The sequence below is a fragment of the Mobula birostris genome, chromosome 4 (genome assembly GCF_030028105.1).
Source record: "Mobula birostris isolate sMobBir1 chromosome 4, sMobBir1.hap1, whole genome shotgun sequence".
Taxonomy (NCBI): Eukaryota; Metazoa; Chordata; class Chondrichthyes; order Myliobatiformes; family Myliobatidae; genus Mobula; species Mobula birostris.
In genome coordinates this window covers 94,409,180-94,426,126 of record NC_092373.1, presented here as the reverse complement: position 1 = coordinate 94,426,126, position 16,947 = coordinate 94,409,180, and the positions used below count along the sequence as shown (strand labels likewise).

General features: G+C 45.5%; 1 protein-coding gene across 2 annotated transcripts in view; it reads right to left on the bottom strand.

Moving 5' to 3' along the window:
* Positions 1–366: 366 nt before the first annotated feature.
* Positions 367–16,947, bottom strand: part of ano7 (anoctamin 7) — a 199,348-nt gene continuing 182,767 nt past the window's right edge. For both annotated transcript variants that reach the window (XM_072255797.1, XM_072255799.1), the window contains one exon: positions 367–567. In XM_072255797.1, the coding sequence (XP_072111898.1) occupies positions 451–567 (117 nt within the window). In that variant the 3' untranslated portion in view covers positions 367–450. The remainder of the gene's footprint in view (positions 568–16,947) is intronic.

The window sequence follows — 16,947 nt, the reverse complement described above, 5'->3', positions numbered from 1 at the left end:
TGATTCTACTTCCAAGCATCATCTCTCCTCCCTCCTCATCAGTTTTCCATAGAGGAAATTCCTATTGGACGCTCACCCGTTCTTCTTTAACCTCTATTGAGCCATTGACCATACAATCCCTTCAACAGAACATAAAAAAGGCTCCCTTTTTTAACTCAATTCCTCCCACCTGGGGCCCAATCACACATATTCTAATAAAGCAGTGTCACCGTTACTTCACTGTCTCTTTTAATCGCTCCAGTGTTCCACCCCCACATTCCTCATCTTCCATTTTCTGCATCTTAAAACTTCATTCCAGTTCTGAAGATGATCATGACGTCTTTAACACTTTTGTCTTTCTCCACAGATGCTACATGATCCATTGACTATTGCATTATCCTTTGGTTTTATTTTAGAATTCTAAAATCCAGGTGAGTTGCCTTTGAATTGGATGAGGAAGAGATGTGGGAACTAAAGCTGTTTATCCTCTGGGATAGGAGGTAAATCCTGCAGGCTTGTGGCAATTTCACTCTCTTGTGGGCTTGGCTTGCAAAATCCAACCGGACTTCCAATGTGTTTCATGAGAGTCTGAGAAAACACAGACCAAACAGTCAGATCATACAACCAGACATGTGTCTATACAGTTAATTGGGCTGCATTTATGTACATACATACAGATTTAGTATGTTATCTGAATCAGTTGTCCAAATTGTTCTTGATAGAAAGCACAGTGCCAGTCACATATGAGACCCACCTTGACGTTTAACCACACCATCCAGTCAGACTTTTTGTTCTCAATCTCCCAATATAGTAGAGTGTTTAAAGAACTTGAAAATCACCAGGTACTTTCATGACTATTCTTCAGACTGTTAAAGCCATCTGTACCACGGTTCGGAAAAACAATACTGGAAACTGCAGAATGATGTGAAAGCTACTGCCTCAGAGCTCTGGAGATGTGGGTTTGATCCTGACTTCAGGTGCTGTTTCTGTGGAGTTTGCATGTTCTCCCTGTGCCTGTGAGAATTTCCTCTGGATGCACCGCTTTTCTCCCACATTCCAAAGGCCTGAGGGGTGTAAATTGCCTCTAGTGTGCAGGCGAGTGGTAGAATCTGGAGTAATTTGATGAATATAAGGGGAGAATGAAATGAGCTGAATATAGGATGAGTGGTTGATGAGCAGTGTGGACAGTTAGCTGAAAGATCAGTTTCAACATATGACACTGTAATCTAATTCCAGAGACTAATTAATATCTGCCACTCTGCACCCAAGCAATTCCCATCTCTGATCTTTTCCTTTCAAACCCTGCATTCTTCCCCCTCCTCTGCACCCACCTTCTACTTCAGTATCTTCTCAGCCCTCCCATTTCCTCTGCTGTTCCTCCTGTGGGCCGCCTGCTGTCATTACTAACCTCCTAGCATCCCTTTCTGCTCTCCTGCCTGCAACCCCTCCCCACCCCATTTCTCATCTGTAACATGATCTCCTGAAGCTTCACTTTGTCTATGACTATCCCACCATTTCCTGATGGCCTCGTCTCCTGCCTGGTTTCTCAGCAGTGAGTGAGGAAAGTCTATTGGATTAAATTGCATTTATTTCAATGCAAGATAAGGTGGATGAACTTGGGACCTGGTTAGTTACATGGGACTGGGACGTTATAGCCATTATGGAATCCTGGCTAAGGGAGGGATAGGACTGGCAGCTTAATGTTCTAGGGTATAGGTGCTTTAGATTGGACAGAGACAGAGACAAGAGGAGAATGTGTGTTGCATTTCTGATTAAGGGGTGTCAGAGATGAAATCACTGAAGGATTGTCCAGTGCAGCTTCATGGGTGGAGCTGACAAATAAGAAGGGAATTATCATACTGTTGGGATTGTACTATAGGCCCCAACAGTTAAAGGGAAATAGAAGAATAAATGTACTGAGTTGCCCTAGTAGGGAATTTTAACAGAGAGCATCAGAGACCATAGTTCCATTCAATTTAAAATAGCTATGGAAAGGGACAGAACTGGTTCGTGGGTTGAAGTTTTAAATTGGGGCGAAGTGAATTTTGACAGTATGAGCAGGAGCTGGCACAAGCTTGATGGGAGTAGATTGTTTGTGGGCAGGTGGAAGGCTTTTAAAAGTGACATAAAGCTCAAGGTCTGCACGTTCCTGTTAGAGCAAAGAATAATGTTGGTGGGAGGAGGGAAACCTGGATGATGGGGGATACTGAGGCCTTGGCAAGGAAGGCCGAGGCATTGATCAGCCTGGGAATAAGCAAATCCCTGGAGACGCAGGATGAGAAGAAAATCAGGAGGACAGCAAGAGGGCATGAGATGACTTTGGCAGAGAAGATTAAGGGAACTCCAATGAGATTTTATGGTATATTAAGGGGAAAAGTAACCAGGGAGAGAAAAGGGCCCATAAGATACAGGAGCAGAATTAGGCCATTCCGCCATTTCATCATGACTGATCCAACTTTCCTCTCAGTCCCTCAGAGACCAGAGGAGAGACCTCTGTATGGAGGCCCAGGAGATAGCTGAGGTCCTGGATGAATATTTCTCCTTTATTTTTACAGTAGAGGAAGATGTGAAGATTTTGAAACTTGGAAAAAGTAAATGGGGAGGACCTGGGGATAGTCTGTGTTACAGTAGAGGTGATGCTGGATGTGTTAAAAGGTACAAAGTTTGACAAAACTGCAGAGCCTAACCAGGTTAATCCAGGAAATTGTGGGAGGATAGAGAAGAAATCGTGGGAGCCCTGGCTGAGATATTTGTTTCATGAAGGCCACTGACCATTGTGTCTTTAGTTAAGAAGGGCGCAAAGAAAACACTGGTTACTATAGGCCAACATCTGTGGTAGGTAAGTTACTGTTACTAAGAGGATTCTGAGATACAAGCTATATGTGCGTACATCTGGAAAGACAGGAGCTGGTTAGGAGTTGCCAGTGTGGATCTATTCATGGGAGATCACATCATTGAACCTAATTGTATTTTTTGATGAGTCCTGTGGTAAACCATATATATATGTTGTAACTGGGTTACCTGTCTGGACATGCCCCTCTGCTGACTGCTCCTGTGGCTCCTCCCACAGACCCCTGAATAAAGGCATTTGTGCCACTGCTCCTCCTCTCAGTCCAGGGCAGATACTCAGCATGGTCGAGGTCACTTTTACTGTTAATAAAAGCCTTTCAGTACTTACTCTACTTCCAGTCTTTTGGAGTAATTGATAGTGCATCAATTATATTAACAGTAATTTTAATGCATGGAACACATCCTGAGACCTGACAAGTTAGACCTCGACCTGCAAACACCTGAAGCCAGAAACGTTTTCGAACTCTGGCTGGCCTGTTTCGAATCATACCTGGAGGAGATTGAAGTGACCGAGTCTGCTGCGAAGTGCAGAGTTCTCCTCTCCAGGGTCAGTCCATGGGTCTACTCTATGATTAGAGACCAGCCGAGCTACGACGGCACGATGAGCGCCCTCAGAAGACAATACCTGCGGCCGGTAAACACTGTCTATACGCAACATCGCTTAGCGACATTGTAGCAGCGGCACAGAGAGTTGAGCGCTAAGTTCGTCCGGGCCCTACAGACACTCGTGTGGACCAGCGATTGCCCGGGGCCGACGGCTGAACAGCACGCGGTGCTCCTAGTAAGAGACGCCTACATCACGGGGACCAGGTCAGTGTATGTGTGCCAGCGGCTGCTGGAACACGCCGATCTCACCTTACATTCAGCGATTGAGCTGGCCGACAAGCTGGAGGCCGCTCTGCACAAACTCTGACGCTCTCCAGGCACGTGATCTCCTGACAGCCTCATGGACGTCGCAGACCCCGCAACCCGCTGGCGAATCAACCACGGCTGCTGCCAGTCGCGAGTCTGCGAAGTGCTACTTCTGTAGACTCGAGAAGCACCCCCAGAAATGCTGCCCGGCCCGAGAAGCTACCTGCTCCAGCTGTGGAAAGAAGGGCCACTTCACCAAGGCCTGTAAGTCCAAACCATGAGCAGGATCGAGCAGCACTGCGTAAGAGGCATGGGGGTCGCCATCTTCCCTGCACGCCGCCACCACGTGTGAGACATGAGAGTGGCCATCTTGGTCGGCGCCACCTCGCACTGCCTACGACCAACAGGTCACCCCACCACGCCGGACCAAGACAGCAACTCAACTCTGGCCTCTGTGACCCTTGACCAAAGCGCTCCCCACCAGCTTGCAAGGTCAATGATGGACATCCTGGTGGAGGGGCGCAGGACAAGCTGTCTGTTTGACACAGGCAGCACGGAGAGTTTTATCCACCCGGACACGGTGCAGCATTGTCAGAGGGTTGCCATGGCCTCCAGGTCGCATACAACAGACATCCGGGGGGGTTGTGTAGCGACGCTAGTGGTGCAGGGCACAGAATATCGAGACTTTACGTTACTGGTCTTACCTCAACTGTGTGCCCCTGTGCTATTGGGGCTCGACTTCCAGAGCCACCTGAAGAGCGTGACAATGGAGTATGATGGGCCCCTCCCATCAATTACTGTCGTAAATCCCCAGTTTTGTAGGGATACGTCACATACCCCACTACTGACCACACACACACACACACACCGACCCGCACATCCCACCCAACACCATGCCAACTGCCACACTACCGACACCACTTGCGGCCTCTCCACCCTCAGGATCCCTCCCCCACTGCTGTTCGCCAACCTGACCCCCAACTGTAAACCTGTGGCAACTAAAAGCAGGAGGGACAGCGCGGGGGACAGAGCTTTCATTAAGTCGGAGGTGCAGCGGCTGCTTAGGGAGGGGGTCATTAAGGCAAGCACAGGTTCTTGGAGGGCGCAGGTGGTTGTTGTTCGGAACGGGGAGAAAAATAGGATGGTCGTGGACTATAGCCAAACCATCAATAGGTTCACGCAGCTCGACGCGTACCCTCTACCCCGCATCGCAGATATGGTCAATCAGATAGCACAGTACAAGGTGTACTCGACCATAGGCCTAAAATCCACTTACCATCAGCTCCCCATCTACTGGGAGGACCACCTTTACACTGCCTTCGAGGCGGATGGCAGGCTTTATCAATTCCTGCGCGTCCCCTTTGGTGTCACGAATGGTGTATCTGTCTTCCAGAGGGCAATGGACCAGATGATGGACCAGTGCCAACTGAAGGCCACGTTCTCATATGTGGATAACATCACCATCTGCAGTCAGGACTGGCAGGATCATGACAACAACCTCCAAAAATTTTTCCAAGTGGCCAAAGCTTTCAATCTCACCTATAATAAGGACAAGTGTGTGTTCGGAACCACCCGACTTGCTATCCTTGGGTGTGTCGAGGAGAATGGAGTCATTGGCCCTGACCCCGACCGTATGTGCCCCCTGTTGGGACTCCCTCTTCCCAACACCCTCAGAGCCCTCAAAAGGTGCCTGGGCTTCTTTTCATATTACGCCCAATGGGTCTCTAACTATGCAGACAAGGCCCGCCCCCTGGTCAAGTCCAACACAATCTCCTCTCAGCCGAGGCCCATGCGGCCTTCAGCTGCATTAAAGGGGACATTGCCAAAGCAGCAATGCATGCGGTGGACAAGGCCATCCCCTTCCAAGTAGAGAGTGACACCTCCGACTTTGAACTGGCTGCTACCCTCAACCAGGCAGGAAGACCAGTGGCGTTCTTCTTCCGTACCCTTCAAGGCCCTGAAATTCGGCACTCCACGGTGGAGAAAGAGGCCCAGGCCATAGTGGAAGCAGTTAGGCACTGGAGGCACTATCTCGCCGGCAAAAAAGTTCACCCTGCTGACTGACCAGTGCTCAGTCGCATTCATGTTTAATAACCAACAGCGGGGAAAAATCAAAATTGATAAAATTCTGAGGTGGAGAATTGAACTCTCCACCTTCAACTATGAGATCATGTACAGGCCTGGGAAGCTCAACGAGCCCTCCAATGCCCTATCCCGGGGAACATGTGCCAGCGCGCAGATCGACCGGCTATACGCTCTACATGTAGATCTTTGCCACCCGGGGGTCACCCAGCTTTTCCACTTCGTGGAAGTCTGCAACCTGCCTTACTCCCTTGAGGAGATCAGGATGATGACCAGGGACTGCCAAGTCTGCGCAGAGTGCAAACCGCACTTCTACCGACCCGAAAAGGCACAACTAATCAAGACCACTGAGCGTTGACTTTAAAGGCCCCCTTCCCTCCACCGACCGCAATGTGTACTTTCTTAACATTATCGACGAGTACTCGCGGTTCCCCTTCGCCATCCCCTGCCCCGACACCACTACCATGTCAGTTATAAAAGCCCTGCGCAAGCTCTTCACTCTGTTTGGATACCCATGCTATATCCACAGTGACAGAGGGTCCTCGTTTATGAGTGACGAGCTGTGCCAATATCTACTGGCTAGGGGAATTGCAACCAGTAGGACCACGAGCTATAATCCCCGGGGGAATGGACAGGTAGAGAAGGAGAATGCCACAGTGTGGAAAGCCACACTCTTAGCCCTCAGGTCAAAGGGACTGCCGGTCTCCCGCTGGCAGGAGGTCCTTCCCGAGGCACTCCACTCCATCCGCTCCCTGTTATGCACGGCCACCAATGCCACCCCTCACGAGCGGCTCTTTTCTTTTCCCAGAAAATCGACCACTGGAACCACCCTACCATCTTGGCTGACGTCCCCGGAGCCAGTGCTGCTCCGGAAACATGCGAGGAGCAATAAATACTCCCCGATAGTCGACAGGGTTCACTTACTTCATGTGAACCCCCAGTATGCCTACGTGGTTTTACCTGATGGGCGGGAGGACACGGTCTCCATCCGCAACCTGGCACCCACAGGAGCACTGGGCCTCTACCGTGAACACTCCACGGTGACTATTAACCCCGTACCCACCGATATATGTACCCACCAGACACCGCACACTCCAAGCCCTACACAGACACCACACGACACTCCCATACCGGGCACGATGCACAGGCACGAGGGATTACCAACGCCTAACGTGCTGACACCTCAAGTCAGGCCGGAGCCAGCACAACCGCCATCGCCGGTGCTACGTAGATCACAGCGACGGACTCGACCACCTGATAGACTTGACCTGTAAATATACTTGTTTTAAATATTGTCAGTCACTTCACCCCGCGGGACTCTTTTTAAAAAAAAGGAGGGGTGAATGTGGTAAACCATATATCTGTTGTAACTGGGTTACCTGCCTGGACACGACCCTCTGCTGACTGCCCCTGTGGCTCCTCCCACAGACCCCTGAATAAAGGCATTTGTGCCACTGCTCCTCCTCTCAGTCCAGGGCAGACACTCAGCATGGTCGAGGTCACTTTTACTGTTAATAAAAGTCTTTCAGTATTTACTCTACTTCCAGTCTTTTGGAGTAATTGATAGTGCATCAAGGTATCAAAGAAATATGATGAGGGAGGCAGGTACATGTGGTCTATATGGGCTTCAGTAAAGCCCTTAATAAGGTCCACATGGTCAACTGCTCTGGAGGTCAATTGGTATGGAATCCTGGGAAATCTGGTTAATTGGCTTGATGGTAGGAAGCAGAGGGTGATATTGGGAGTTTGTTTCTCAGATTGGAGGTCTGTGATTCATGGTGTGTATCAGGGGTCAGTGCTGGGCCTATTGTTGTCTGTCAACAATATCAATGATTTAGATAGAATGCTCACGAAAAGAAACTCCCCTCAGGCTTCCAGCCGGGTACAGGGTATCAATTATTATCGATTGTCGGTTAAAATCGATACCTGTACCCGGATGGAAACCCGAGAAGAGTCTATTCGTCATATACGCTGGGAAAGCTCTAGATCCGTTTTCAATGTGCATATGGTTAATAAACTTGCAGGTAACACTGAAATAGGTGATAGAGTGGGCAAAGAAGGTGGGAACCAAAAATTTACAGGAGGACTTTCATCTGCTGACTAAATGGGCCAAGGGATGGTAAACGGAGTTTGATTTGGATGTGCAAGGTGTTGCATTTTGGAAAGCCAAATCTAGATATGACCCTTGCAGTGAGAAGAATAGCCCTGGGGAGGTGTACTGCCAGAGACCAAGCTCACAAGGTTCAGAAAGATGGTCTGTTGTCTTTACAGGCCATCTACAATGGTAAAGAAAAAATGTTGCTTTGCAGTCCTCCTCGAACATGAGTTTTTTCTTATGTGGTTGTTCTTTTTTTTCCCCTTTCTTGTTATTTTGAATGTGCGTGTATGATTATGCACTTTGGCCCGAGAGAAACACTGCCTCGTTCGGCTGTATCCACGTATGGTTTGAATGACAATTAAACTTGATTTGATTTTTGATAATAAAGACTGAGTGGTCACCAGCACCCTGCTAGCTCTTCTTCCTCCTCCTCCTCATCCGACTGATAAGCTAGCATTTTACCGCCACCATCCCTTCTCACAAGCTAGCTAATACTACAAATCAAACTATGTGACATTAAATTACTTTTTAAACTTGTTTTTACCTCTGGAATCTACTTAATCTATACGTTTTTCTGATTTTATTGCAGGATTCAATGCAGAAAATTTAATTAGTTAAGAAGCTAGACTTTATTGCATGGATTACTGTAGACTGAGAAATGATCTTATAGATCTATACAATCATGAACAGGATAGTTAGGGTGAATCCCCCCCAGAGTAAGGGGGCCAAAAACTAGAGGAGATAGATTTAAGGTGAGAGGGATAGAATTAGTAGGAACATGAAGAGCAGGTTCTCCACACAGAGGATAGTGAGTATGTGAAATGGGAAGGGAGATATAATGACAACATTAAAAAGGCACTTGGACAGATAGCAATGGTTTAGAGGGATATGGGACTTGGCATAGTCTAGCTGGGAAAAGGGGCCTAGTTCCACTCTTCATTGTGTTATAGCTAACTCCTCCACTCCCTGTAATCACTCCATCACATGTTCATTCAACTGTCTCTGGACAAATTGTTTCGTACTGAGATGTTTCTGGTGAGCAGAAACAGCTCTGACCACCCCTTCCCATCCTCTTCTCTCAATCCATACTCTTTTATTGGAGATGGTTCATCAACCTTTGTCTGTCTAAGGGAGTAGTCAGCTGCATTAGTATTTTCTGTTTGGTCTCTTTACTTCCCCATCTAGTGTTAGGAAGAGTTCAGAAGGACATGGGTCAAATGAGAGCAAACAGGACTAGCTTAGATGAGCATCTTGGTTGGCGTGCACAAGTTTCCATGCTGTATTGCTCTCTGACTACTCTAGCTCATAACTAGGTTATCCCCTTTGCCCCTTCTCCCTCAACAATAGTCTTCAACCCTTTTCTTCCCTTTTGCACAAAGGTAGTTCAAAAGTTCAAAAACAGGAAAGAAAGCTTAATCCAAATTTGTAGCCGGAGAAACCTACAAAGAAAATTGCACTCACCTTGCTTCCTGCCAATCCCCACTGTTGTGTATTTAATATTTCAGTAGTATTTGAGTAATATTACATATTTTGTTTGATTAAGCATTCTTGTTTATTTAAATAATTCATTGTGGGTTATTTAAAAATAAGTGAATTGATGCTACCATGTGATACGTGTGCACCTCATGGGCTCATAAACAGCAAGTACCAGGTGATATTCATAAATAAAGAGCAGAAATAGGTGGCGACATTGGAAAGATAGACATGTTCAATTGCACAACAAATAACTGGTTCATGTATACTGAGCTAATTGAACAGTATTTAGGTGTTCTACAACGAGATCTAGGTGTTCTTGTACATCAGTCACTGAAAACAAGCATGCAAGTACAGAAGGCAGTGAAGAAAGCTAATGGCATGCTGGCCTTCATAACAAGGGGAATTGAGTATCAGAGCCAAGAGGTCCTTCTGCAGCTGTACAGGGCCCTGGTGAACCACACCTGGAGTACTGTGTGCAATTTTGGTCTCCAAATTTGAGGAAGGACATTCTTGCTATTGAGGGAGTGCAGCGTAGGTTCACAAGGTTAATTCCTGGGTTGGTGGGACTGTAATATGTTGAAAGATTGGAGCGACTGGGCTTGTATACTCTGGAATTTAGAAGACTGAGAGGGGATCTTATTGAAACATATAAGATTATTAAGGGATTGGACACGCTGCAGGCAGGAAGCATGTTCCCGCTGATGGGTGAGTCCAGAACCAGAGGCCACAGTTTAAGAATTAGGGGTCGGCCATTTAGAACAGAGTTGAGGAAAAACTTTTTCACCCAGAGAGTGGTGGATATATGGAATGCTCTGCCCCAGAAGGCTGTGGAGGCCAAGTCTCTGGATGCTTTCAAAAAAGAGATGGATAGAGCTCTTAAAGATAGTGGAATCAAAGGTTATGGGGATAAGGCAGGAACTGGATACTGATTGTGAATGATCAGCCATGATCACAGTGAATGGCGGTGCTGGCTCAAAGGGCCGAGTGGCCTACTCCGCACCTATTGTCTATTATTTTGAAGCAAATGGAATAGCCAATGAGAAATGAGTGCCAGTTTTGCTGATGCATTGGATTTAAAGACATATAGTTTGCTTTAAAGTTTAACTGTTCCAACCACACCGACCAAAATGAGCTTTGCTAATATAGTTAAAGTAATTCAGGAACATATAGAACCAAAACTATTGTTGAATGCAGAATGTTTTAGGTTTCATAAGCAAAATCGAAAGGAAGGGGAATTCATTCCAGTGGATGCATCTGAACTGAAGAGATTGTCTTCATGGGCACTGAGAGGTTGTTTACTTTGTGGAAGCTTACAAGAAAGCATTAAAAAAATGGACATACAATAGCATGTTGGGCAGACAAAAATAAATGGACTGCACAGGGAAGAGAAAAAGCTTTAGTTTCACCTGCAGTTACAAAACAAGCTCTAATCTGCATGCTGTTTATAAAAAACCTGATAATGATGAGAATGACACAGGCCTGCATAGCCTTGAGATTTACAATGTGTAAACTAACAATAGACATGCAATATGGATTATCCCATAGGTGAAAGGTAAATTAATTAAAATGGAATTGGACACAGGCTCAGCTATTTCAGTCAGTCCACAAAATGAGTTTGAACAGCATTTCATAGATGCTGAACTAAAAACTGCAGATATCCGACCAAGAACTTATACTGGAGAAAAGATAACTCGTGCGGGAATGACATTTGTAACAGTGAAATACAACCAACAAGCCACATTGGGCTTCTATGTGGTAAAAACACAAGGACAACTATGACTTGATTGGATTTCCAGCCATCATTTACGTTTGACATCCCTGCAGTGGTAAGCAAATTAAGAAAGGTTGTGGATGATGCCACACTGTCTCCATGCTGTGCACCACGAACCATTGCCCTACAGAGGACAAACAGGTGCTGGTGCCAACCTTCGTGCCTCTGGTTGGAAAGGATATTGGACCAAAGAAATACTGCTCAGAGTTTTGCAGGCAACATATCGGTAAAAAGCTTCTGATATGCTTATCAGGCAGCTGCTTCTGAAATATGGCTTAGATTTAAGCTGGAAGAGATTCAAGAAGTTGCAAGTGTTTGGCTTTCATGAATATAAAGAACCAGAATCTACTCTGCGTTAAGATTATAGCGGGAACTTTAAGTGGGAGACAAAAAAGCTGCTTGTAAAAGTGGATGCAAAGACCAAAGCCCAGCTGGACAAATGGAAGGACAAAAAGAAAGGCGTGAATGGAGATACTAAAACAGGATTTGCCAGAGGATGCTGTGGATGAGGAAACCGAGAGGAGAAATCAGATTGTAAAGGGACCAATAGAAGGATTGATAAGAAAATACTCCAGTGAACTAAATTCACCTTCCCAACGATCAGATGCACAAACTAGAAGAAGAAAAAGGAAGGTGAAGAAATGTGTCCAGAGCTGTCAGAAAACTTCCTACAGTATCAGAATCAACTCCTACAACCATCACGGAGGCTCTAAACCTGAGACTGCTTTCACAGACGCAAGTCTCACCTGTCAGGCAGAGTGACCTCCCTTGTCAGGAAAGATGCTATTCCACAAGAGTAAGGAATCCTCCACAGCGATTAAATCTTTAGGCCTGAATGGGACAATTTAACATTTACTGTGGATGTCTGTGTATGGCAGTTGTATTATACTGTATACTGTACTGAGTATATAGTTGAGATGCATTCTATATTGAGTTAGAATTTATAGCTAAGCAGTGAGGAAGGTTGTGTATGTAATATTTAAGTAATGTTTGAGTAATATTGTAAATATATTGTTTAGATACATAGAAACATAGAAAATAGGTGCAGGAGTAGGCCATTCGGCCCTTCGAGCCTGCACCGCCATTTATTATGATTATGGCTGATCATCCAACTCAGAACCCTGCCCCAGCCTTCCCTCCATACCCCCTGATCCCCGTAGCCACAAGGGTCACATCTAACTCCCTCTTAAATATAGTCAATGAACTGGCCTCAACTGTTTCTTGTGGGAGAGAATTCCACAGATTCACCACTCTCTGTGTGAAGAAGTTTTTCCTAATCTCGGTCCTAAAAGGCTTCCCCTTTATCCTCAAATTGTGACCCCTCGTTCTGGACTTCCCCAACATCGGGAACAATCTTCCTGCATCTAGACTGTCCAATCCCTTTAGGATTTTATACGCTTCAATCAGATCCTCCCTCAATCTTCTAAATTCCAATGAGTACAAGCCCAGTTCATCCAGTCTTTCTTCATATGAAAGTCCTGCCATCCCAGGAATCAAACTGGTGAACCTTCTTTGTCCTCCCTCTATGGCAAGGATGTCCTTCCTCAGATTAGGGGACCAAAACTGCACACAATACTCCAGGTGCGGTCTCACCAAGGCCTTGTACAACTGCAGTAGTACCTCCCTGCTCCTGTACTCGAATCCTCTTGCTATAAATGCCAGCATACCATTCGCCTTTTTCACCGCCTGCTGTACCTACATACCCACTTTCAATGACTGGTGCATAATGACACCCAGGTCTCGTTGCACCTCCCCTTTTCCTAATCGGCCACCATTCAAATAATAATCTGTTTTCCTATTTTTGCCACCAAAGTGGATAACTTCACATTTATCCACATTAAATTGCATCTGCCATGAATTTGCCCACTCACCCAACCTATCCAAGTCACTCTGCATCCTCTTAGCATCCTCCTCACAGCTAACACTGCCACCCAGCTTCGTGTCATCCGCAAACTTCGAGATGCTGCATTTAATTCCCTCATCCAAGTCATTAATATATATTGTAAACAACTGGGGTCCCAGCACTGAGCCTTGCGGTACCCCACTAGTCACCGCCTGCCATTCTGAAAAGGTCCCGTTTATTCCCACTCTTTGCTTCCTGTCTGCTAACCAAATCTCTATCCACATCAATACCTTACCCCCAATACCGTGTGCTCTAAGTTTGCACACTAATCTCCTGTGTGGGACCTTGTCAAAAGCCTTTTGAAAATCCAAATATACCACATCCACTGGTTCTCCCCTATCCACTCTACTAGTTACATCCTCAAAAAATTCTATGAGAGTCGTCAGACATGATTTTCCTTTCACAACTCCATGCTGACTTTGTCCGATGATTTCACCGCTTTCCAAATGTGGTGTTATCACATCCTTGATAACTGACTCCAGCAGTTTCCCCACCACCGACGTTAGGCTAACCAGTCTATAATTCCCAGGTTTCTCTCTCCCTCCTTTTTTAATCAGTCATTATGAGTTATATGTAAAAATAAGTGAATTGCATATGTCATAATATTACCATGCAATACGTGCTTGCCTCATTTAAAGTAAACATGAACTAAGACTAACATCTCTCAGCTCTTTTTTCCCTTTGAATTAGTTTCATATTTTGTAGTTACAAACATAACACCCACACCCTCTGCTTCCTTCTGACCCTGCCCAGTTTCTCTCTGGAATTATCCCTGCAGTTCCCTCTGCCTTTCTATACCTTTCTCCATTTTTCGTTAAGTTCTTCAACTATACCCTTTGCTTTGCAACAGTGCCCCTCCCCACTCAGTTCCCATCTGTCGTGTTCATATCCCTCATACACACTGAGACATTTCCTCACGCAGAGTGGGAGATTGAGGAAGGTATCAAGCTGCCTGATTGCCTCTGCTGTAACAAGACAGCTGTAGAACACAGACTCTTAAATAATTGATCTATATTCAAACTGTAAACAGCAATGAACTCTCAGTGCCTTGTGAGCAAATTTTTCATCCAAAGGCTAAGGGTGTACAAACCCTGACAGAAGATCACGTACACAGCAGCGGCAAGCAGTTGTGACAATACCTCAAGGGAAACTGCTGTCAGCTAACATTAATCCTGGCCCATGCATTCAACACTAAACATTCCCAAGGCACTTGTACAGGACAGTTACCAAACAAAAGTTGAAACCAGGGAGAAAAGAAAAAAACAAAAATCTTGTCAACCTGAACATTCAAAAACTTCAAAGTACAGATATGTCACCATATACAACCCTGAGATACTGTTTTCTTGTGAGCATTCACAGTAGATACAAAGAAATGCCACAGAATCAATGAAAAACACCACACAAAACAAATAGGAAAAAATAACACATGCAAAGACAACAAACTGTGCAAATACAAATAATGAATCATAACAATAAATAAGCAACAAATATAGAGAGGGTGAGAATAAGAGTCCTTGAAAGTGAGTCCATAGGTTCCAGGAACAGTTCAGCGCTGGGGCTGAGTGAAATTGAATGACGTGATTCCCTCCGGTTCAGGAGCCTGATAGCTGAGGGGTAATAACTGTTCCTGAACTTGATGTTGTGGGTTCTAAGGCTCTTGTATCTCCTTCCTGATGGCATCAGCAAGAAGAGAACATGGTGCTGATGGTGAAGTCGTCAGTGTTGGATGCTGCTCTCCTGGGACACTGCCTCTTGTAGATGTGCTCAATGGACCTGTGATGGGCTGGGTTGTATCCACTTCTTTTTAAAGGCTTTTCTGTTTAAGGGTGTTTCAATACCAGGCTGTGATACAACCAGTCAGTATTCTCTCCATTACACATCTATAGAAGCTTGCCAAAGTTTTACATGACATGCCAAAGCTTCGCAAACTTCTAAGAAAATAGAGGTGCTGTTTTGCCTTCTTTGTAATGGCACTTACATGTGGGACCTAGGACAGGTCGTCTGAAATGATAACACGAGGAAGTTAAAGTGGCTGACCCTCTCCACCTCCGATTTCCCCGATGAGAACTGGCTCATGGACCTTCCGTTTCCTCCTCCTGCAGAGAATAGTCAGTTCCTTAGTCTTACTGAAAATGAGTGAGGGGTTGCTGTTGTGGCACTCAATAGATTTTCAATCTCTCTTCTATACGCTGATTGATCACCACCTCCGATTCGGCCAGTGACATCAGCAAATTTGCATATGGGATGAGAGCGTGCTCAGCTGCACAGTGATAAGTGTAAAGCTACTGGAGCAGCCTTGTGGTGCACCTGCGCTGATGGACATATTGTAGCCAATCCAAACTGACTGGGGTCTGCAAAGGAGGAAATAGAGGATCCAATTGCACAAGGAGGTATTGAGGCCTAGATCTTGGAGTTTATTAATTAGCTTTGAAGAGATAATAATAATAATGAACGCAGAGCTGTAGTCAATGAAGAGCATCCTGATGGATCCTATGGATCTTTGCTGTCCAGATGTTCCAGGATCGAGTGAAGACCCAATGAAATGGCATCTGCTGTGGACCTGCTGTCCAGTAGGCAAATTGAAATGGATCTAAGTCACTCCTCAGGCAGGAGTTGATTCGTTGCATAAACAATATCCCAAGCACTTGAGCACAGTGGATGTAAGTACTACTGGACGATAGTCTTTGAGGCAGGTTACCACGTTCCTCTTGGACACCAGTATAATTGAAGTCTGCTTGTAGCAGGTGGGTATCTCAGACTGCCGAAGCGAGAGGTTAAAGATATCAGTGTACAATCCAGCCAGATGATCAGCACAGGTCTTCAGTATTCAGCCATGAACCCTGTCCTGGCCAGATACTCTCCATGGGTTCACCTCCTGAAGGATGCTCTCATGTCAGCCTCAAAGACTGAAATCACAGGGTCGTCGGGGGCAGTGAGAGTTTGTGTATTAACTCTGTTAACGATACCTTGCACCTAAACCGGCAATTTACTTTTCATCTACATTTCAAGCATATCTTGTTTGCTTATTTAGAGGTAACGTTTAAAGAGTGTCTTAAATACGAAATGAAGAGGTAGTGAGGTGTTGGAAAGGAGTCCTCAACTGAACTGAAGGTATGGATACCAGAAATGACATGATTAAATTTGGAGGCAGACACAAGGCTAGAAATAGAGGAAGGCAGAGATGAACGAGGCATCGTGGGGCTGGAAGGGGTTAGAACCAACTCTGGAGATGCACATTAAAGGTGAGGGTGTTTTGTTTTCACCAATCCAGTGTGCATTTGTTTGAATGCTTCCCTGCAAACCAGGCAGATAGTAACTGCAGAAATTTGCTCCTTAGACAGGGTTACCAGCTCCTTAGGCGTATCCTGCAGGCTCCAGGAATTTATTACTTTCCTTAAAATGCAGGAGAAAGAAAAATCAGAAAAGCAAAGTAAAAAAATATATTCTTTGACTCCTTATCATTAGGTACAAAAAGAAGAGTAAGAAAAATGCACAGAAGTCAGATAATTAACCCCCAAGCAGCACTCCAAGTAGAATTTAAAAATAATGCAAAAGCAGAAATAATATTTTTTAAAAAGTTAGGTAGTGTTCATAGGTTCAATGTCCATTCAGGAATCTTATGGCAGAGGGGAAGAAACTATTCCTGAATCATTGAGTGTGTGTCTTCAGGCTTCTGTACCTCCTTCCTAACGGTAACAATGAGAAGAGGGCATGTCCTGGGTGATGGGGGTCCTTAACAATGGACACCACCTTTCTGAGGCAATGCTCTTGAAGCTGTCTTGGATACTATGGAGGCAAGGTGGAGCCGACTAATTTTACAACTTTCTATTGCTTCTGTTGATTCTGTGTAATAGCACCCTCCCCCCACACACTACCAGATAGCAATGCAGCCTGTCAGAATGCTCTCCATGTTACTGTCAGGATGCTCTCTAAGTT